Here is a 23003-nt window from a genome sequence, read left to right as displayed (position 1 = left end):
GCCACCAAGGTGGATAACCTCACATTTATCCACATTAAACTGCATCTGCCCACTCAATCAACCTGTCCAAGTCACCCTGTATTCTCAAATCATCCTCCTCACACTTCACACTGTCACCCAGCTTCGTGTCATCTTCAAATTTGCTAATGTTACTTTTTTTTTTCTTTTTTTTTAAATTTTCTTTTTATTTGAATAAGGAATTCACAATTATCATGTACTTTTTTCACACATATAACCTTTTCCATTTTTTTATATGTATAAAACTACAATTATTTATACATTCTTAAGTACACATTGAGATGATATAAAAGCAAAATAAACATTTAAATAGATAATTATGTACTGTGGTAAATCTAACCTATTAGGCTAAGTAATGAAATTAGTTGTTAAGAAAAATGGTAATAATAGTTTCCATACAACCCTTCTGGACCATTTCCACTGGTCCAAAATGTTGCCATCAAGCCTATATACCAACCATTGTAGGTGGTTATATCCCAATTTGTTCGTGCTTGTTCCTGCCCGCAGACATAATTATCCAATCCCTATGTACTTATTTACTTAATTTTTTCATTTTTTTTTATCCCTTTCCCAAATCTTTCCCTTTACTTGTGTTAATTCTCTATTTTCCAAAAAAAAACAAACATTTAGACTAGGGGTGCTTACATTAGCAATATTACTGTGTTGATGAGAAGAGCAATATAAATCATTAGGAGAGTCATCTAAAGTCTGCTCGCATTGGGGTTATATATTCAATCCATTTATTCCAGATTTGATAAAATGTTTCTTTTTGAGTTCTCAGGGAGTAGGTCAACTTTTCCATTTTAAATATTTCCAAGATAATTTCGTACCAATCTTCTAATGTAGGTGGTATTGGATTTAGCCATTTTCTAGTGATTGATTTCTTACTTGCCGCTAAGAGGGCCTGCAGCAACTTTATATCTTCCTTCTGTTCAAGGAACAATACATGCCCCAAATAGAGCATCTCAAAGTTCAGAGGTATCTGGGACCTAAGTACCTTAACTAATGTTCTATGAATACCTTCCCAAAATAGACTTAATTTAGGGCAATCCCAGAAAATATGAAAATGATTTGCCTCCTTGGAGCCGCACCTTCTCCAACACATCACATTTGTATCTTTATATTTTTCCTGATATGGGGTCTTGAAGTATCTTATAATGTTTTTCCAACAATGTTCTCTCCAAGTCAAAGAATTAGTCGAGGACCATTGAAAGCTGCAGATTTTCCCCCAAGCCTCCTCTGAAAGTACCAACCCCGCTTCTTTCTCCCACTTCTCTTTAATATACAGTGTATTTACATTTTTAGCATGGGAGAGTGCATTATATAGGCGAGAAACTGATTTACTAGGTATTAAACTGCAAGTCGAATTCAGAATCTTGAAAAATTCTAATTCTACTGTTGATAGGTCTGTATATCTACAACTCTGGTTAACATAGTTTCGTATTTGAAGGTACCTAAAAAAGTCATTATGTTCTAGGCCATGTTTGTCCTGCAGGATTTGGAAACTTTGTAATACTCTTTTATCTATAAATGAGAGGTAGGTTGTAAGACCTTTCTTTATCCATAGCTCAAATCTTTTATCTCCTCTGTTGGGAAGGAATTCGGTATCATATGCACACCATCTAAAGAGTTTTAGCATGTTATTAATTCCACATGAATTAACCACCTTCTGCCATACTTTTAATGTAAGATTTATCCAAGCATTATTAAATTTTTCCAACTGGGCCATCAATCCTTTGTCAGCTATTGAGGCCTGAAGAGGAAAACTGTCAACTAATCCAAATTCTATTTCCTTCCATCTAGCCTTATATTCCCTATTACACCAATATAACAGAGGGCTTATCTGTGAGGCATAAAAATAATTTCTCAGGCAAGGAAGAACCATACCTCCTCTTTCCTTCCCTAACTGTAAGGTGTTATATCGAATTCTAGGTTTCCTTCCTTGCCAAATGAAGCGGGAAATCCATTTGTCCCACCTCCACTGGTAAAGTACGGAAAAGATATAATAACCGAGGAAGAATATTCATTTTTATAGTATTTATCCTTGAATTTAAACTTAAAAAGGGGATAAGATTCCATCTATGCATATCTGCTTTTATCTCTGAGATTAATGGCCCATAATTTACCTGTGACAGTGTTGAAAGATCCTTCGGCAGGGTTATTCCTAAATATTTTAATGATTTAGCTTCCCACTTAAGATCGTATGTATCCTGCAATTTTTTGGATGGTGTATAATTTAGGAACATAACCTGCGTTTTCTTTACATTTATTTTATAACCTGATATTTTCCCAACAGTGTAAACAATCCTATAAATGATTTTTCTGGTTCACTCAGATAGACCAAAACATCGTCTGCGAATAATGCCACTTTCTGTTCAATCCCTGCCACCTTGATACCTTTTACGATTTCGCTCTGTCTTATTAGTTGGGCAAGTGGTTCAATATATAGCGCAAAAAGGAGAGGAGAAATTGGGCATCCCTGTCTAGTGCCTCTCTCTAAAATGAAGGAGTCAGAGAGGTCCCCATTTATCTTAATTCGGGCTGTTGGGCTGTCATACAGAGTCTGAATTACTTTAATAAACCTTTCTTGAAAGCCGAGACTTCCTAACACTCTGTATAGGAATGCCGAACTAACCGAATCAAAAGCTTTCTCAGCGTCCAATCCTACTACCATTGTCTCTGTCTCGTTCTTATTAACCTGTTCTAATATGTGCAGAGTTCTCCTTATGTTGTCCTGTGTTTGTCTTTGTTGAATAAATCCAGTCTGGTCTAAATGGATTAGGCCAGGTAAAAGCTTTTCCAATCTGCGCGCTAATATAGATGTAAATAGTTTGTAATCTAAATTAAGAACACTAATTGGCCGATAATTGCCACATTTTAGTTTATCTTTACCCTCTTTAGAAATAACTGAAATAATCGCTTCTCTCCAGGAAGGTGGAGTTTCTCCTCTCTGCAAGATCCAATTAAAGGTGTTAAGTAGTAATGGGGCTAACTGTGTCTTCAGGGACTTGTACCACTCTGAGGTAAACCCATCAGAACCCGGGGACTTTCCAGCCTTTAACCTAGAGATGGCTACGTTCAGTTCTTTGACAGTTACTGGTTCTAATAAACTTTCATTTTGTAAATCTGTAAGTTTAGGTAGATCTAAAAAATTCAATACACTACTTTTAATCCCTTCATCTGAATCATTAATGTATATTGTAAATAGCTGCGGTCCCAGCACTAAGTTGTGATTAGTGTAGTGTACTTGGTCAGAGCAGACTCGGAGGGCCAGGTTGTGTCACTCTGACTCTCTGCAATGGGCCGACTGCTCACAGGGCTGGCAGGGCATGTGGCTGGTTTGTGTGTTTTGCCATTAGTGAGGCACAAGTGCGACACCAGGTGGCGAAAAAGTGACACTGCAAGTACACGAAGATTCAAAGATTCCGAGTTTATTTATTATCAAAGTATGTATAAATTCTACAACCTTGGAGACTTTTCTGCTTACAGGCAGCCATAAAGAAAGAAACCCAAAATAACCCAATTTTTAAAAAAAGACCAATGTGCAGCAAAAGAGAAAAAACACAAATCATGTAAACAATAGAAGCATTCCAAACCCAATTGCATCCATCGACCTGAAGTCCACAAGTCCATTTGCTGATCAACTCCAAGATCAATCTGCTCACTGGCTCCCAACTGCAAAGCCTCATCATGGCCATGTATTCCACCAAAATGTGAGTTTTCAGTAGTAACCCCACTCCCACCATATTCAGGATGTCATCTCTCTTTCTCCAGCAGAACCTTTAAATAGTCATCATTAAAAATCAAGCCTGTCACTGCAATCATCAAACTTGTTAATTCAGCAATGACTGTAATGTATATCTGAATTTTATGAGTTACCAGTACTCAGCAGTGAGTTGCTGAAATCTTGACACATCAGTTTGCAATTTCAACTCATCCAAAATAACCATCAGAACAAAGATTTGTTAGAAAAGGAAAGTTTAATCAAAAATTTATGATTTTAGTGCATAGTTTAGGATACAAATCACTAATTGACTTGCAGCATCTAAAGATTTCATTTACTTTTTATGGCCCCAGTTAGCCACAGAAACTAATGATCTCAAGATATTTAATGCCATCCAATAAACATGAAGCATGAATTTCTTCCCAGAAATTTACATATGTCTTTGTGATTTAATCTGACTGCTCAAAAACAGCACCAGCTTTCTGTTGAATTACCAGTCACGCTTTCCGTAGACAATGGGTTTGCACGTTGGTGCAGGCAGTACAGCTGCTCCTTCACAACCTGGGTTCGGTCCTAACCTGCCGATGACATCGGTATGGAGTTTGCACATTCGCCACGTGTTTCTCCTGTGTGCTCTGTTTCCTCCCACAACTTAAAGACGTGTAGCTTGCTAGGTTAATTGCCCACTGTAAAATGGCCCTAGTAAGTATCGGAGTCATAGAATCTGGGGAAAGTATTTACAAATGATGTAAATACGAGGGGTGATTGATAAGTTTGTGGCCTAAGGTAGAAGGCGTCAATTTTAGAAAACCTAGGCACATTTATTTCATTTTCATTTTTAAAATCTTTTTATTGATACATAATCTTCTACAGCTTTAAAATGGTACAAGATTTCAGCAAATTGATATATACAGTTAATAAAGCTGAAGAAAAAACTTACCAAAAAAGAATAATATATGAAAATGAAAAAAAACTTTTTTATCAAGAAAAGCAGGAAAAAGAAAACCCCAACTACTAAAAGAAAAAAAACAGTAACTACAAGAGAAAGGAAAAGAAAAAGTAAGAAAAAAGAGAGAAAAAAAACTATTAGGAACCAACTGCCGGAGCAATACGTCTTACAATCATCTATAGATATATAAAAAGAAGAAAAATCATCAACCGCCAATTCACATTTATATAAAATAAGATTGGAAGGAAATCATATAAATTAATTCAAGTTAAATGATAATATTTGGCAAAAGAGTCCCATCTTCTCTCAAAATTGAATTGAGGATCAAAAGTTCTACTTCTAATTTTTTCCAATCTAAGACATAACATTACTTGGGAAAACCATTGAATTAATGTAGGGACAGAGGTATCTTTCCATTTCAATAGAATAGCCCTTCTTGCCAACAAAGTAACAAATGCAATTACATGTTGGTCTGAAGATGAAATACCCTACATATGATGCGGAACTATTCCAAATAAGACAGTCAATGTATTAGGTGGTAAATTAATTTTCAGAACTTTAGAAATTGTAGAAAATAAAGATTTCCAAAAAGATTTTAATGAAGAATACATGTGACAAAATGGCTACCTTAGTTTTACACCTATCACAATAATTGTCTATGTTAGGAAATATTTTGGATAGTCTCTCCTTTGTTAAATAATAACGGTGGACAATTTTAATTTGAATTAAACAGCGTTTGGCATATACCGAAGAATTCATCATTTTCAAAACTTGCAACCAATCTTCATTAACAAAGGTCATAATAAGTTCTCTCTCCCAATCTTGTTTAATCTTTAGTGAGAGGTTATCTTTTTGTAGTAAAACATTTATTTTTCCTACATTTACACACTTACCGAATTTTTTGAAGAGGTTACTAGGCAAGTTGACGAGGGTAAAGCAGTGGATGTTGTCTATATGGACTTCAGTAAGGCCTTTGACAAGGTTCCACACAGAAGGTTAGTTAGGAAGGTTCAATCGTTAGGTATTAATATTGAAGTAGTAAAATGGATTCAGCAATGGCTGGATGGGAGATGCCAGAGAGTAGTGCTGGATAACTGTTTGTCAGATTGGAGGCCGGTGACTAGTGGTGTGCCTCAGGGATCTGTACTGGGTCCAATGTTGTTTGTCATATACATTAATGATCTGGATGATGGGGTGGTAAATTGGACTAGTAAGTATGCAGATGATATTAAGATAGGTGGAGTTGTGGATAATGAAGTAGGTTTTCAAAGCTTGCAGAGAGATTTAGGCCAGTTAGAAGATTGGGCTGAAAGATGGCAGATGGAGTTTAATGCTGATAAATGTGAGGTGTTACATTTTGGTAGGACTAATCAAAATAGGACATACATGGTAAATGGTAGGGCACTGAAGAATGCAGTAGAACAGAGGGATCTAGGAATAATGGTGCATAGTTCCCTGAAGGTGGAATCTCATGTGGATAGGGTGGTGAAGAAAGCTTTTGGTATGCTGGCCTTTATAAATCAGACCACTGAGTATAGGAGTTGGGATGTAATGTTGAAATTGTACAAGGCATTGGTAAGGCCAAATTTGGAGTATTGTGTACAGTTCTGGTCACCGAATTTTAGAAAAGATGTCAACAAAATTGAGAGAGTATAGAGAAGATTTATTAGAATGTTACCTGGGTTTCGTCACCTAAGTTACAGAGAAAGATTGAACAAGTAGGGTCTTTATTCTTTGGAGCGTAGAAGGTTGAGGGGGAACTTGATAGAGGTATTTAAAATGATGAGGGGGATAGATAGAGTTGACGTGGATAGGCTTTTTCCATTGAGAGTAGGGGAGATTCAAACAAGTGGACATGAGTTGGGAGTTAAAGGGAAAAAGTTTAGGGGTAACATGAGGGGAACTTCTTTACTCAAAGAGTGGTAGCTGCGTGGAACGAGCTTCCAGCAGAAATGGTTGAGACAGGTTCGATATTGTCATTTAAAGTTAAATTGGACAGCTGTATGGACAGGAAAGGAATGGAGGGTTATGGGCTGAGTGCAGGTCGGTGGGACTAGTTGAGAGTAAGCGTTCGGTGGGGACTAGAAGGGCCGAGATGGCCTGTTTCTGTGCTATAATTGTTATCTGGTTATAGTTCAGTGGTCGTGGAGCATACGGATCCCTTCTTTGTAGAAGTTGGCGTCTTAGACCTCCAGGAAGTGGACCACAGAAGGGGTGATTGATAAGTTCATGGAAATGAGTTATTAACTTCAAACTTCCTGCATTTTCACTCAAAGAGTTGAACTGCACGTGCATGTAACAAGAGCTGTATAACTCATCTCCTTCTACCTTAGGCCACGAACTTATCAATCACCCCTGCTATGGACCACTTCTCCAAAGACCACTGGACTAAGTGTGTGGATATAGGAGGGGACTATGTTGAAAAACAAATGTTCTAGGTTTTCTAAAATTGACTCCTTCTACATTAGGCCATGAACTTATCAATCACCCCTTGTATAGTTTATAGGGAAAATTAGTGGGGTGTGGGATTGCTCTGTGGGCTGACAGAGCTGGCCTCCTCTAAATCAAAGAAACTCCAAAATATAGAAACATTGGGAACATGATGATTTATTAAAGGCAGAATTCTTCCCAGAAAATATAACTGTATCAATTCTTAATTATATAAACATGCTTACAATTTTCAAACATCATAATTGGAACAAATTGGACATTTGGAAAACAATTCCTCGAGGCATCAGCTACAATATTAGCTGTTATTATTTAAGAGCATCAACTAATTAAATCCAGCAACCCATTTATATATAGAGTCCAGATCAGCATCAATATACCTTTTCCACCCTCTAGTCAGCTGCTCCATCTAAACCAGGGGTTCCCAACCTTCTTTATGCCAGGGACACTTACCATTAACCAAGAGGTCCGTGTACCTCTGGTTGGAAACCCCTGATCTAAACCATTACCTAGAGAAATGGGGCCATGAACAAACTATATTTATTTAATCAAGTTGAGTTGAGATTTACTGGATGAAAGCATTGGTCATGTTGTGAGCTACAACAATCACCTCAAGTAAAGGTGACTTAAACAGACTTCTTGTGATTAATTTCTTTTGAAATGTTTGCTCAGTCTTAACATGGAGCTTTGGGGTTACCTTGCTGCTGTGCAAGCCACGCTATAGCTTAGGTGTTTATTTTTGCGGTAATCTCCTTCACCATTTGTGTTGCTTCCCTTGCAATTTCCCAGTGTTGGTAAACTCCAACAATACCATGACAGTAATTGTACACCAAAAATCTCAAAATATATAGTACTACGCAGCAGTCTTAGGTGTATATACACACACCCTTACCTGGTGCCTCAGGGCTGCCTGCGTCTGCACTGCATCCCCCCATCCCCCCCATCCACTGCCGGTACTCCTTCTCGACCGCCTGTCCCACACCCCTTCCGCAGTGCTCCACCCTTACCATTACCAACATCCTTTGCTCCTGCCAGACTTACAAACTCACTCTCCGCTCCACATTGACAACTGCACAGTACTGTACAATAGTCTTAGGCACCCTAGCTATATACAGCGCCTTTAAAAAGTATTCAAACCCCCATCCCTAGAAGCGTTCATGCTTTATTATTTTACAACGTTGAATCACAGTGGATTTAATGTGGCTTTTTTGACACTGATCAACAGAAAAAGACTCTTTTGTGCCAAAGTGAAAGCAGATCTCTACAAAGTGATCTAAAGTAATTACAAATATAAAACACAAAATAATTGATAGCATAGGCATTCACCACCCCCCCCCCCACCCTTTAATATGACCCACCAAATCATCACTGGTGCAGCCACTTGGTTTTCGAAGTCACATAATTAGTTAAGTGGAGATCACCTGCGTGCAGTCAAGGTGTTTTAATTGATTTTAGTAAAAATACATCTGTATCTGGGAAGTCCAAAGGCTGGTGAGTCAGCATCCTGGCAAAATCTACACAATGACGGCAAAAGAACACTCCAAGCAACTCTGCAAAAAGGTTGTCAAAAAACACAAATGAGGAGAAGGGTACAAGAAAATTTCCAAGTCACTGAATATCTGTTGGAGTACAGTAAAGTCAATCATCAAGAAACTGAAAGAATATGGCACAGCTGTAAATCTGCCTAGAGCAGGCCATCCTCAAAAACTGAGTGACCGTGCAAGAAGAGGACTAGTGAGGGAGGCCACCAAGAGACCTATGACAACTCTGGAGGAGTTACAAGCTTCAGTGGCTGAGATGGGAGAGACTGCGCATACAACAACTGTTGCCCGGGTGCTTCACCAGTTGCAGCTTTAAGGGAGAGTGGCAAAGAGAAAGCCACTGTTAAAAAAAAACTCACATGAAACCTCAGCTAGAGTTTGCAAGAAGGCATGTGGGAGACTCTGAAGTCAGCTGGAAGAAGGTTCTATGGTCTGATGAAACCAAAATTGAGCTTTTTGGCCATCAGACTAAACGCTATGTTTGACGTAAGCCAAACACTGCACACAATCACAAACACACCATTCCTACCGTGAAGCATGGTGGTGACTGCATCATGCTGTGGGAATGGTTCACTGCAGCAGACCCTAGAGAGCTTGTGAGGGTAGAGGGTAAAATAAATGCAGCAAAGTACAGGGAAGAGAAAAACCTGATACAGTCTGCAAGAGAACTGTGATGTGGGAGAAGATTTGTTTTCCAGCAAGACTATGACCCCAAGCATAAAGTCAAAACTACCACAGGAATGGCTTAAAAACAATGTTAATGTCCTGGAGTGGCCAAGTTAGAGTGCAGACCTCAATCCAATTGAGAATTTGTGGCTGGACTTGAAAAGGACTGTTCACTCATGATCCCTATGCAATCTGACAGAGCTTGAGCAGTTTTGTAAAGAAGAATAGGCAAAATTTGCCACACAGATTCGAGGCTGTAATTGCTGCCAAAAGGTAATCTACCAAAAACTGACTTGAAGTGGGTGAGTAATTAATTGTCTTGTGTTTTACATTTGTAATTAACTTAGATCACTTTGTAGAGATCTGTTTTCACTTTGACATGAAAGAGTCTTTTTCTGTTGATCAGTGTCAAAAAGCCTATTTTTATTATAGCTATAAGACATGTGCACAGTACTGAATCTGGCTGGCCTCAGACTGACCCCCTTAGAAAGCTTCTGAAGTTTATGTCTCCATTTGTATACACAGTGCATCTCAAAAAGGGTTTTGTTATTTAGTGGATTTACTGACATCTGCAAACCATCTTAGTCTTGGTCTATCCCAGCTAGTATCACTGATCCATTCGTAGACAGAGTGCTTCAGCCAAACAACATAAATATTATAGCCCACCCCTCACTGGATTTCTTCAAAATTGGAAAAAGCACTGGAAACCTTTCAATATTTCAGTAATATTGTAAGTATATTGTTTGATTAAGCATTCTTTGTTTACATAATTCCTTATGGGTTCTTTGCAAGTAGTACATTAATGGCATACATCATTATGCCACCACATTATATGTAAGCACCTCACTAAAGAAAACCTACACATTTTTTCCAGTAGCTGTGTTTTTCTTTCAATTTGTTTCTGGCCTTACAAAGCATAACACCTACAAGCTGACTACCTACCTGTTGAAGCACTGCATGTTTACTTCGGAAGGGGAGAGAGAGAAACATTAGAGTTTTTAAAAAAGGCAGAAAATGGACAACATCCATTGGTGAATGAACAGTGAGTACCAAGTGATGATGATGATAATAATAATAATAATCAATATTAAAGAAGCGGAAATGGCTGGCTACGTTGAAAAGATTGACGTGTTCAATTGCACAACACATAACTGGATGATATACACTGGACAAATTGAGCAGTATTTTGAAGCAAATGAAATAGCCAATGAAAATAGCTAGTGATACCGAGTGCAATAGCTGGATAAGCGTAGTTTGCTTAGAAGTTTGGACTGATCCAACCAAACCAGCTGAAACGAGCTTTGCTGATATCATGAATGTAATGCAGGAACAATTAGAACTAAAACCATTGTTGACTGCAGAACTCTCTGGGTTTTATAAGCAAAATCAAAAGGAAGGAGAGTCCATTTCAGCTTATGTGGTTGATTTGAAGATGTTGTCCAAGCATTGTCAGATCAGTGATGGGCTTAATGATGCACTGAGAGATCATTTAGTTTGTCAAATCTTACAAGAGAGCATTCAAAGAAACTGGCCATTACTGAAGCACAACTCAAATTAAAAACAGCAATTGTAATTGCTGTATCAATGGAAACAGCAGCCAGGGACACAATTGGGTTGCAGTCAGAATTGAAAGTGAGTGTGAACAAAATTATAATGTCTAAACAAAATCTTGCCTGACCAAACAAATTGTGTTACAGTTGCAACAGGAACTCACATACATCAGACCAATGCAGGTTGATAGGTGAAACTTGCAGAACATGCAATAAAGTAGGACACATACAAAGAGCTTGTTGAGCACACAAAAATGGGAAGAAATAAAGATAAAAAGTCAAGTTGCAATTTTAAAAAGAGCATTAATCTGCAGGCTGTAGGTGAAAAATCTGATAATGCTGAGAGTGACACAGTGCTAGATAGCCTTGTGATTTACAATGTGAAAACTGACAAGAGACAATCAATATAGCTTGCACAAAAAGTAAACGGCAAATTAATTAAAATGGAATTGGACATTGGCTCAGCTATTTCAGTCATTCCACAAAATGAGTTGGAGAGGCATTTCAAAGATACTGAATTGAAGCCTGCAGATATCCAACTAAGAACTTGTACTGGAGAGGAGATAACTCCTGTGGGAATGACATTCATAGCAGTGAAATATATTAATCAACAAGCCACATTGGGCTTGTTAGTGGTAAAAACAGGAGAGGCAGTGTTGTGGGGTCATGATTGGCTGAGACAATGACATCTTGATTGGAGATCCATCCACCATTTGCATGCCACATCCACTGCAACAGAGTCAACTGAAAGTGAATTAAGAAAGGTACTGGATGATGCCACAGCAGTGTTCAAATGGCATTGGAAAACTCAAACATATAAAGGGTAAAATAATGTTAAATGAAAATGCCACAACTAAAGTTCTCATAGCCCATCCGGTTCCTTATACCATCCATGATAAAGTAGCCAGTGATCTAGGTGGCACGGTGGCTGAAAAAAGTCTTTCCAAGGTTGAGTGGAGCCCATGAGCTATGCCAATGGTCTCAGTAGCCAAGAATTGACCTGTTAGGGTCTGTGGGAATTTTAAGGTCATCATCTAACCAGTACTGAAAGTAGCTCAATACCCTCTGCCCAGGATAGAGGACATCTTTGCAAATATTTCTGGAGGGAAACACTTCAGCAAAGTGGAGTTAGCTGAGGCCTACCTACAGGTGGAGATGGAAGAAGAATCCAAAGTCTTTCTCACCATAAGCATGAAGAGCTTTATCGCTATAATAGGCTTACTTTTGGAGTCACATCTGCACCTGCACTCTGGCAGAAAGCTATGGATCAGGTGCTGCATGGCCACCCAAGTAGTCAGTGTTACCTGGATAACATCATAGTTACCAGTGAGGGTGACAAGGAACATCTCCAAAATCTCAAGACAGTGAGGATCTCAAAAAGATTAGAAGGTTATGGGCTTAGAGCATGAAACAAGTATGAATTTGTTAAACCAAGCATCACTTGCTGTGTTCACACCATTAACGCACAAGGATTACGCAAATGTGCAGAGAAAATTCAAGCACTGGCGGATGCCCCAAGGCCAAAGGATGTGTCATAGTTGCAGTCCATTTTAGGACTTGTCAATTACTATATAGGTTCCCACTAAGCTTGGCTACTATACCCTACCCCTTGAACTCATTACTACATATTGGGAATAAATGGCAATGGACGAAGTTGTGTGAGGTGGTTTTCCAAAAGACAAAGGAAATGGTGATGTCAGAGACTGCACTCACACATTATGATCCACATCGTCCAGTGAAGCTTACCTGTGATGCCTCACCTTATGGTAATGGTGCAGTCATGTCACATGTTACGAGTGATGAAAGTGAACACCCCATAGCCTTTATAACACATTCCCTTACCGATGCAGAGAAACATTACACACATATTGAAAGAGAGGCCTTGAGTCTAGTGTGAGGTGTAAATTGTTTCAAACAGTACTTGTATGGGAGAGGGTTTGCCCTCATTACTGACATCAACCGTCAGTGTCCATTTTCAATCAACAGAAGGGTGTTTCACTGACAGCAGCAGCACAAAGGCAGAGATGGGCTCTGTTTCTTGGAGGTCACAACTACAAGATGGAATTCAAAAGGATAATTAATTATGGAAATGCTGATGGATTGTCCCATTAACCTTGAAAAAGGAAATAACTGAAAAATTTACAAAAGAGGACACTTCTCTTGACACATTCTCCCTAACGCAAATCAATCTTCTCCCTTTTACGTCAGAGATGATCGAAAAGGAACTAGAAAAGAGCCCACACTGTCTCAGATCTACATGGCAACCCAAAATGGCTGGAATGAGTGGCAGAAAATCCAGTCTCCCCTCATTTTTATCGGCGCTGGGATGAACTTGCCCTTGTTGGGGCTTGCTTTATCTGGGGATTGAGAGTTGTTGTACCGTCCAGGCTGAGAGCTAGAGTGTGGAGGAGCTACACGCCGGTCATCTAGGGGTGGTTAAAATGAGAATGTTGGCCTGAGGCTTTGTCTCACGGCCTAGGGTAGATTAGTGGATCAAGCAGCTTGCCATGCACTGTTCGGGATACCAACATGTCCAGAAAATACCAAGAGCAGTGTCTTTCCATCTCGGGGAATGGCTTGCACTGTCTTGGCAGAGGATTAATGTGGATTTAGCCAAATCTTTCATGGGTACAAATTTCTTGGTAGTAGTGTACACAGCTACAAATTGGCCAGAATTGTTCCCAATAGCCTCCACTTTGAGAAGCTTCTTTTTAAGGACTGGTGTTACAGAACATTCAGTCAGTGACAATGGACCACAGTTTGCTGTAGAACTGCTTCAGTCATTCCTGGAAATGAATGGAATAAGACATATTACACTTGCACCATACCACCCAGCTACAGATGGCTTAGGGGGAGAAACGTCTGTCCTGAGTCTAAAGACGTCAGCAGAACACACTACACTAACACTGAATCAGAAGCTCGCCAGTTTCCTCCTTGCATATCGTAATGCAGATCACTCCACAATCGATGACTCACCAGCTCTGCTGTTCCTGGGTTGTCTTTTGCGTTCACACTTTGATCTCCTGAAACCTGATCTCAAAAGGAGGATGCAGGACAAGCAGCTGAGACAAACTGACTGCTCCTCAAACAAGGACTCTTGGACAAGCAGTCCAGGTGAAGGACCACTGAGATGATGAAAAGTGGGTACTTGGAAAGATGAAGGACTGAACTCTCCTACACAGTGGTGATTGTGTCTGTCATCTGGAGGTAACATATCGATCAGCTGAGGAGAGCAGATTCTATGGTTGGAGAAGAAAGATGTCCAGAGCTGTCAGAACCACTCCTTCCAATCTCACAGTCAACTCCTACAAGCAGCACAGACGTGGACCCAGAACCTGAGATTATTTCACAGCCTCAAGTCTCACTTGCTAAGCAGAGTGACCCATTTGTCAAGAAAGATGGTATCCCACAAGAGTAAGAAATCCTCCACACTGATTAAATCTTTAGGCCTGGATGGCACAATTTAAAATTAGTCTATATAATAGTTGTATTATATAGTATATGGTATGTGTATCACTAGAGAGCATATTTTACAGATTTGGGTTGAGATGCATACTATATTAAGTTGGAGTTCATTGCTAGACAGGGAGGAGAGTTGTGTATTTAATATTTCAGTAACATTTGTCTGATTTTGTAAATACATAGTTTGACTAAGCATTTTATATTTATTTACACAATTTACTATGGGTTATACACAAAAAGTACATGAATGGCATGTGTCGTCATGCCACCACGTCCTCACTATAGAAAAACTAAGTAGACAAGTTTTTCCCAGCTCCCTGGTTTTTCTTTTGATTAATTCCTGGAGTTACAAAACATAACATTTACTGTCAAGAAAATTCCTTCACTCTCTCCAATAGCCAGTGACAGAGAGCTGATATCATATCCACATCATCATTGTGCTCCGGTCTCAGCAGCTCGCAGAAGGAAGTAAAAGAGATTTGGCCGGCTGTCACAGTCACTGCATGGATCTGAGCTGAATGTGGTTCAAGGTATCAGACAGTTAATCCACATTCTTCAAGATGGCCATGTCATGTTTACAGTTGCAGCTCTCTAACTTGCCATCAGGTGCAAGGACTGCTTCTATCCCACCGTTGCAAGACTCTTGAATAGACACCTTGTATAATAGAGCAGATTGCTCAGTCTATTTCATTGCAGCCCTTGCCCATTTAACCCTACACTATAGTAATGCTATATATATATATACTACCTGAATGTACTTGTGTATTGTATGGCATGCAAACAAAAGCTTTTCCCTGCATCTCAGTACACACGACAGTAATGAACCAATTACTAATTACCCCTAGGCTAACTTCCTCAGCACCGAAACCCTTGTTGGCACCATTATGCAGCTGATGTTTGCACTGCTGACATCGGCTTCCTCAAACACCATTCCAGCTCTGTCAGACTGATAGAGGAAAAGTGAAGCACCCAGACAGACCCCCGGAATCCCTGGCCCAAGTGGGGATGAATATTCTTGGGTGGCACGGCAGTGTAGAGTCTGGACCCAATTCACTAAACGGAATAAGCTTTACAAGTAACTGAGCACGGGAATTTCAGTTACTGTTTCGGATAAAGAGAAACACACACTGGGGGCGTCGACTGCAAACAAGCCCCGACTAACAACGTCATCACTGCTGACACACTACCAGCTAGCTGCCAAATTCAATTAATGCTTGGGTTTGTTAAAATGGCACTAATACTTCACTACAAGTCTTCAAAATTATTGGGCCAACTTTAGAATTCCAACTTTGACAAGGTACTACAGTTTAAAAGGGTTCTAAAATTGTCATACATTGCTGAGGCCTCAATGTGCCACTAGGCAGCAGGCTTCTTGATGATCTAAGCCGATAACCTGTCAAATCCAATACAGTCTGACTGCCTCGTACGCCAATTTGGAAACTCGAAGACCGGGGTACTGAAAAACGAACAGTTTATATGCCTAATCATGAAAAGCAGTACTAATTTATGTCATTTGCACTCCTCATGTTGTGAGGACTCACAGCTACTCCTGCCTCAAGATGAAGATGACACATTTAACCTGGTGATGAAGGTGGTAGCAGTTCACTACAGTCATAGAGTTATGGGAAAAAAAAGACCTTTCAGTCTGAATTATCCATGCAACCAAGTCAAGGACAGACAGCAGGCCATTGAAAATGTTCAATCAATGGCTCTTGAGACCTTGCTTGGCTTGTTAATCAAGAAAGTACCCCATGTCCAATGGTCACAAAAAGGCCCAAAGGGCTTCCATAGCGCTCTATTACTTTGCATGGTCTGTTGATGATGATACAGTCGGACAATCATTAAGAAATTTAGTGGAATTTATCACAGTAGTGACTTTTCATTAACGTAATGAGAAGCACCGCAGATGTCAGCACTCAGGAACAGAAAAATCTGAATCTAAACATGCTTAGCAAATGCAAGAGGATTGCAGGTAGATACACTCGTTCGAAGCCTTTTCTCTCCCTCTCGAGGATCGTACATTCATCATCATGAGTGACCCTTAAATGACAACTTTCATTACACCATCAAAACCTCAAAAGAGAAATACAGGGTTTCTTTGTATCTGTATTGACAGACTTGCGGCTTCTGCAGTAGGGTTCCTCTCTACGGGTGTTGAAAGACTTACCTTTTCCACAACCAAGGTAGGTACTGAGGACCTTCACACTGCAGAGTGGTGTATGCCCAACCAAACGCGGCCTGTTGAAATCTCTTCAGCTCAGAATCAGTCATAACACGAAATGCCAACACAATATCAGACCAAAATGGCATCCTTTCCTCAGGAGGCTCCTTAAAAAGCTCCCACCTTGAAAGGGTAGAGAAAGTAGAACTTTTAATTATACATCACATGTATTCATTCTCTTAGTCTAGGGCACCATGCCTCGTTATTAGACGTCTTAAAAACTTAATGAAGCTTTAATTGCCTGTCCTGATACTTTGTTACTGGTTTCAAATTTCGTCCTACTTTTGGGACATATTCAGCTCAGGTATGTAACTGTAGCTTGGGTATTGGACCCACTCTTCTAATGGCCTTAGCTTGAATTAGTTTGCACTGTCTCCCTTTGCCTTAATCTTGGTTTTAAATTGGTAAGATTTCATATCACAGTATAAGAATTGTACTGTACAGAGAAAGGCCCCTTGGAAAAAAAAATTCCAATCCCTCTCCCTTCTCTTTCCTTGTTGCTTAGTACAATTAGTCCAAGTTGATGCTGAATCTTCTTTCTTTCTGTGATCACCTTATCCTAGATTCTTTAGTCCAGATGAAAATGGTTCTACACTGCATTCTGATACACGATGGTGCATAGCTCTTAGTTTTTTACTTGGCAGAGCCATTTGGCACATCAAATGGCTCACAATGCAGAACCCAGTTCTAAACTCTTCAAATACCAGTACCATATATCTAACACAAACATACTTTCAAAATAAAACAGTGCCGGACCCTAACTGCATTCAGATCTCATATGTTATGTTCACTGATCACTGTACTACACAAGGGAGCTTAAACTAAGGCTGGGGACAGCTCTCAAACAGTTCTGTCCTATCCAGTGACAAGACAGCCCCTCTCCCTTTCCCAGCCTGGCCTTTGACCATTTGATTCACCCAGTACAGAGGGAGCATTCTGCAAAGACCACACACCAACCCACTAAGCAAACATCTTCACTTTATTAAGGACCTGCTCAGACCCATCTTGTATGTCACAATAGATGTGTACCTACACTTCAGGGACTGCAGCGGCTCAAGAAGGCAGCTCATCACCACCTTCTCAAAGGCAGCTAGGGATGGGCAATAAATGCTGGCTTAGCTGGCTACGCCTACATCCTGTAAATGAATAAATAAAAAAGATATTCCTTCATCATTTTGTCATTTTATTAAGATGATTCATTTAATACATTTGCCAATTTATGGGATTTAACAAATGTACAGATCAGAATCAGGTTTATTATCACCAGCATGTGTCGTGAAATTTGTTAACATAGCAGCCGCAATTCAATGCAATACATAATATAGAAGAAAAATAAATAAGTGAATCAATTACAGTACATGTATATTGAATAGATTAAAAAATCATGCAAAAACAGAAATAATGTATGTTCAAGTAGTGAGGTAGTGTTCACGGGTTCAATGCCCATTTAGGAATCAGATAGCAGAGGGGAAGAAGCTGTTCCTGAATCGCTGAGTGTGTGCCTTCTGGCTCCTGTATCTCCTCCCTGATGGTAACAATGAGAAAAGGGCGTGCCCTGGGTGCTGGGGGTCCTTAATAATGGACACCAATACTTGGAGGATTAACTTGAGTTTTCGGTGGATGCACATTGGCAGCAGGATTCAGGCAGCCATATCTAGTCCAGGTCACAAACATCAGCACTGCCTTCTTTAAAGATTTTTGATGAAAAGGATCTTTGAACCAAATACTTATCTCTCCCCCGCCCCCTAGACAGGTGTTGCTCAAGCTGGTGAGTAATTCCAGCATTTTACAGTCCGAGTCGTAGACCAACACATGATAAAATGGCAGAGCAGACTTGACGGGCCATATGGCCCAATTCTGCTCCTATATCTTACGGTCTTATAACGGGGCGGGCAAAACTGTACACATTTCTCCGAGTGCAACCTCACCAACGTTCCAATTCCTACATTTGGTGTTCTGACTGATGAAGGTCACTGTTTCACCATCCTGTCTACCTGTCACCCTACTTTCAACAAGCTATGTACTTGCACTCCCAAGACCCTCCGTCCCTTTACATTCTCAAGTTCCCTACCATTCATAGCACAAATCCTACACTGATCTGACTTTCCAAAATACATCAGAATCAGATTGTTACTGACATTTGATGTAAAATTTGTTATTTGCTGCATCAGTACAGTGCAAAGATGAATCTATGAATTACCAAACTCAATAGTGCAGAAAAAAAGGGCTAACAAAGTGGTGTTCATTGTTCATGGACCATTCAGAGATCTGATATCAGAGGGGAAGCTGTTCTTTCTCTCACCTAACACTGAACAATATTGAAATCCATTTGCCGTTCCTTAGCCCACTTCCCTAACTGATCAAATCCCAGTGTAATCTAAAGTAACCTTTCTCAATCAAATACACCTCGTAATTTTGTGTCATCTGCAAACTTCCTGATTGCCTTCTACATTTGCATCCAAATCATTTATATAAATAATGAATAATTGAATGAATAATTTATATAAATAATGAATGGACCCAACACAAACCCCGACAGAACATCATGTCACCAGCCCCCATTCCAAGAAAAATCTTCAACTCTGTTTCCTATCAGCGAGCCAACGGTGAACGTACCTAACTAGCTCTTCCTGGATTCCATGGGACCTCACCTTCAAGACCAGCCGACCAGACAAGAGCTTGTCAAAAGCCTTGTTATAGTCCAAATAGACAAAACCACTGCTCTATCCTCATCTACCTTTTCAGTTACCTCCTCAAAAACTCTAAAAGGCTTGTCAAGCATGATTTCCATGCAAAAAGCCAAGTTGTCTCCTCCAAATCAGATGGTCTATCCAAATGCTGGTAGCTCATGTCCCTCAGCATTCCCTCCAGTAACTTCCCCACTACTGAAGTCTGACTGGCCTGCAGTTCTGGTCTTATCTTTTCTAACTGCTGTCAAAGGTCATGAGGACAGCTGCAACACTTCCAGTCTAAGATGGTACTACTGAAGACGTGCGTCAGTTTACTGGTGGTTCATAAACAAGAAATACAACTAAATATTCCATTATTAACACTACTTCTGTAGAAAAGTGTGGTAAATGATTACCACAAACAACAAAGAGGCAAGCGAAGTTGAGGCTGACTCGAGGGTCGAGGCATGTGGATGTGATGCAAAGTTGTAGCGAGGCTGAGGCATGTTCGAGGGGAAGTGGTTGGAGTGAAGTCGAGACATGGTCAAGATGGAGTCAGGGCGTGTGGTGGAGAAAAGTCAAAGCAGAGGAGTTTCGGAGCCCGTCCGCCTGAACCGAGAAGGAGGCCTGGTTGATCTAAGTGCAGGGCCAATCTAAATAGGTCAGGTACGGGCTGGAACCTGGTAGTGGGGCCCAGGCCCAGAGCGTATCGATGTGACAGGGCCTGGTTCTCAGAGTGAGGGACGACCCGGTGTTCAGATGATTTAAATGCTGGGCCAGATGGATTGAAAAGGCAGGGTGTTGGGACCGGAAGTGAGGTTCAGGCTGGTTCTGCTTGCTGCTCGGTGATGTTTGCTCCATCTTCCACTGCTTGAGGCCGAGGCTGTGGTCCTGCTCCGGCTGTTCCGTGTCCACGGACTCACTTTCATTTGGAGTGCTGTTCCGTGTCCATGAGCTCACTTCCATTCCGAATGCTGATCCCTGTTCATGGGCTCACTTCCAATCCGAATGCTGTTCCCTGTCCATGGGCTCACGTCCATTCCGAATGCTGTTCCGTGTCCGTGGACTCACGTCCATTCCGAATGCTGTTCCCTGTCCGTGGACTCACTTCCATTCCGAGTGCTGTTCCCTGTCCATGGTCTCACATCCATTCCGAATGCTGTTCCGTGTCCATGAGCTCCCTTTCATTCGGAGTGCTGTTCCCTGTCCGTGGGCTCACTTCCATTCCGAATGCTGTTCCGTCTTCACGAACTCACTTCCAATCTGAAAGCTGTTCCCTGTCCATGGGCTCACGTCCATTCCAAATGCTGATCCCTGTCCATGAGCTCACTTCCATTCCAAGTGCTGTTCCCTGTCCGTGGACTCACTTCCAATCCGAGTGCTGTTCCCTGTCCATGGGCTCACGTCCATTCCAAATGCTGATCCCTGTCCATGAGCTCACTTCCATTCCAAGTGCTGTTCCCTGTCCGTGGACTCGCTTCCAATCCGAGTGCTGTTCCCTGTCCGTGGGCCCACTTCCATTCCGAATGCTGTTCCCTGTCCATGGACTCACTTCCATTCCGAATGCTGTTCCCTGTCCGTGGGCTCACTTCCATTCTGAGTACTGATCCCTGTCCGTGAGCTCACGTCCATTCCGAGTGCTGATCCCTGTCCGTGAGCTCACGTCCATTCCGAGTGCTGTTCCCTGTCCGTGGACTCACTTCCATTCCGAGTGCTGTTCCCTGTCCATGGGTTCACGTCCATTCCGAATGCTGTTCCCTGTCCGTGGGCTCACTTCCATTCCGAGTACTGATCCCTGTCCGTGAGCTCACGTCCATTCCGAGTGCTGATCCCTGTCCGTGAGCTCACGTCCATTCCGAGTGCTGTTCCCTGTCCGTGGACTCACTTCCATTCCGAGTGCTGTTCCCTGTCCATGGGTTCACGTCCATTCCGAATGCTGTTCCCTGTCCATGAGCTCCCTTTCATTCGGAGTGCTGTTCTGTGTCCATGAGCTCACTTCCATTCCGAGTGCTGATCCCTGTCCATGGGCTCACTTCCATTCCGAGTGCTGTTCCCTGTCCATGGACTCACTTCCATTCCGAATGCTGTTCCCTGTCCATGAGCTCCCTTTCATTCGGAGTGCTGTTCTGTGTCCATGAGCTCACTTCCATTCCGAGTGCTGATCCCTGTCCATGGGCTCACTTCCATTCCGAGTGCTGATCCCTGTCCATGGACTCACTTCCATTCCGAGTACTGTTCCATGTCCGTGGACTCACTTCCAATCTGAGTGCTGTTCCCTGTCCATGAGCTCACTTCCATTCCGAATGCTGTTCCCTGTCCGTGGGCTCACTTCCATTCCGAGTGCTGTTCCCTGTCCATGGGCTCACTTCCATTCCGAGTGCTGATCCCTGTCCATGAGCTCACGTCCATTCGGAGTGCTGTTCCCTGTCCATGGACTCACTTCCAATCCGAATGCTGTTCCCTGTCCGTGGGCTCACTTCCATTCCGAGTGCTGATCCCTGTCCGTGGGCTCACTTCCATTCCGAGTGCTGATCCCTGTCCGTGAGCTCACTTCCATTCCGAATGCTGTTCCCTGTCCGTGGGCTCACTTCCATTCCGAGTGCTGTTCCCTGTCCGTGGGCTCACTTCCATTCCGAGTGCTGATCCCTGTCCATGAGCTCACTTCCATTCCGAATGCTGTTCCCTGTCCGTGGGCTCACTTCCATTCCGAGTGCTGATCCCTGTCCGTGGGCTCACTTCCATTCCGAGTGCTGTTCCCTGTCCATGGGCTCACTTCCATTCCGAGTGCTGTTCCCTGTCCGTGGGCTCACTTCCATTCCGAGTGCTGATCCCTGTCCATGAGCTCACTTCCATTCCGAATGCTGTTCCCTGTCCGTGGGCTCACTTCCATTCCGAGTGCTGATTCCTGTCCATGAGCTCACTTCCATTCCGAGTGCTGTTCCCTGTCCGTGGACTCACTTCCATTCCGAGTGCTGATCCTTGTCCGTCGGCTCACTTCCATTCCGAGTGCTGTTCCGTGTTCACGAACTCACTTCCATTCCGAATGCTGTTGTTTGCTTTTATTGTTTGAACGATTTGTGTTTTTTCCTTTCTCTCTCTGCACACTGGGTGTTTGGTTGGTCTTTTTTTAATGGGTTCTTTAAGGTTTCTTGTTTTGTGGCTGCCTGTAAGGAGACAAAGCTCAAGGGTGTATAATTTGTACATACTTTGATAATAAATGTAGTTTGAACTTTAAAACACTTCATGGAGTTTATAGCCCTGGTCGGGAGACTTCCGGTAGAGCTCATGGAGTGAAGTCGTGTTCTTGACTCGCTCCATTACCTCTGAGTTTTTCTTCTTATGATCAGCTATATTTTAATTAACCATTAAGGTATCGACTTTTACAATATTTTGAAATAAATTGGGCTCTTTGATAATCGGATGCGTTTAGGTCTGCTATGTCTAAGAATGGAAAAACAGGAAGGACGGCAAACCTCCGGTTAGACCGAAAGGTACCGATTTTCCTCCGACTGAACCACCGTTGACTTTGAAAGCTATATCAGATCTAATTCAAAGGGAAATTTCAACCTCTGTTACAGAGCTGATTCGTGTGGAAATTTCAACCTCTGTTGCGGAGCTGATTCGTGCGGAAATTTCAATTAATTTCCAGAAAATTGCCGATTCAATCGATAAGATACAAACATCTATTACAGAACATCAGTCAGCTATATCTGATCTTCAAAAATCCACGCAACAAAATGAACTTAAGATGGAGA

The 23003-nt window shown here is 41.4% G+C and overlaps 1 protein-coding gene across 1 annotated transcript in view; it reads right to left on the bottom strand.

Annotated features, from left to right (window-relative positions):
* ddo (D-aspartate oxidase) overlaps positions 1-23003 on the bottom strand; it is a 75386-nt gene that overhangs the window by 24431 nt on the left and 27952 nt on the right. The window contains exon 4 of the mRNA XM_063040768.1: positions 16526-16702. Within this exon, the coding sequence (XP_062896838.1) occupies positions 16526-16702 (177 nt within the window). The remainder of the gene's footprint in view (positions 1-16525; positions 16703-23003) is intronic.

Source organism: Mobula hypostoma, chromosome 2 (genome assembly GCF_963921235.1).
Source record: "Mobula hypostoma chromosome 2, sMobHyp1.1, whole genome shotgun sequence".
In the NCBI taxonomy this organism is placed as follows: Eukaryota; Metazoa; Chordata; class Chondrichthyes; order Myliobatiformes; family Myliobatidae; genus Mobula; species Mobula hypostoma.
This window is presented reverse-complemented; position numbering and strand designations above follow the sequence as displayed.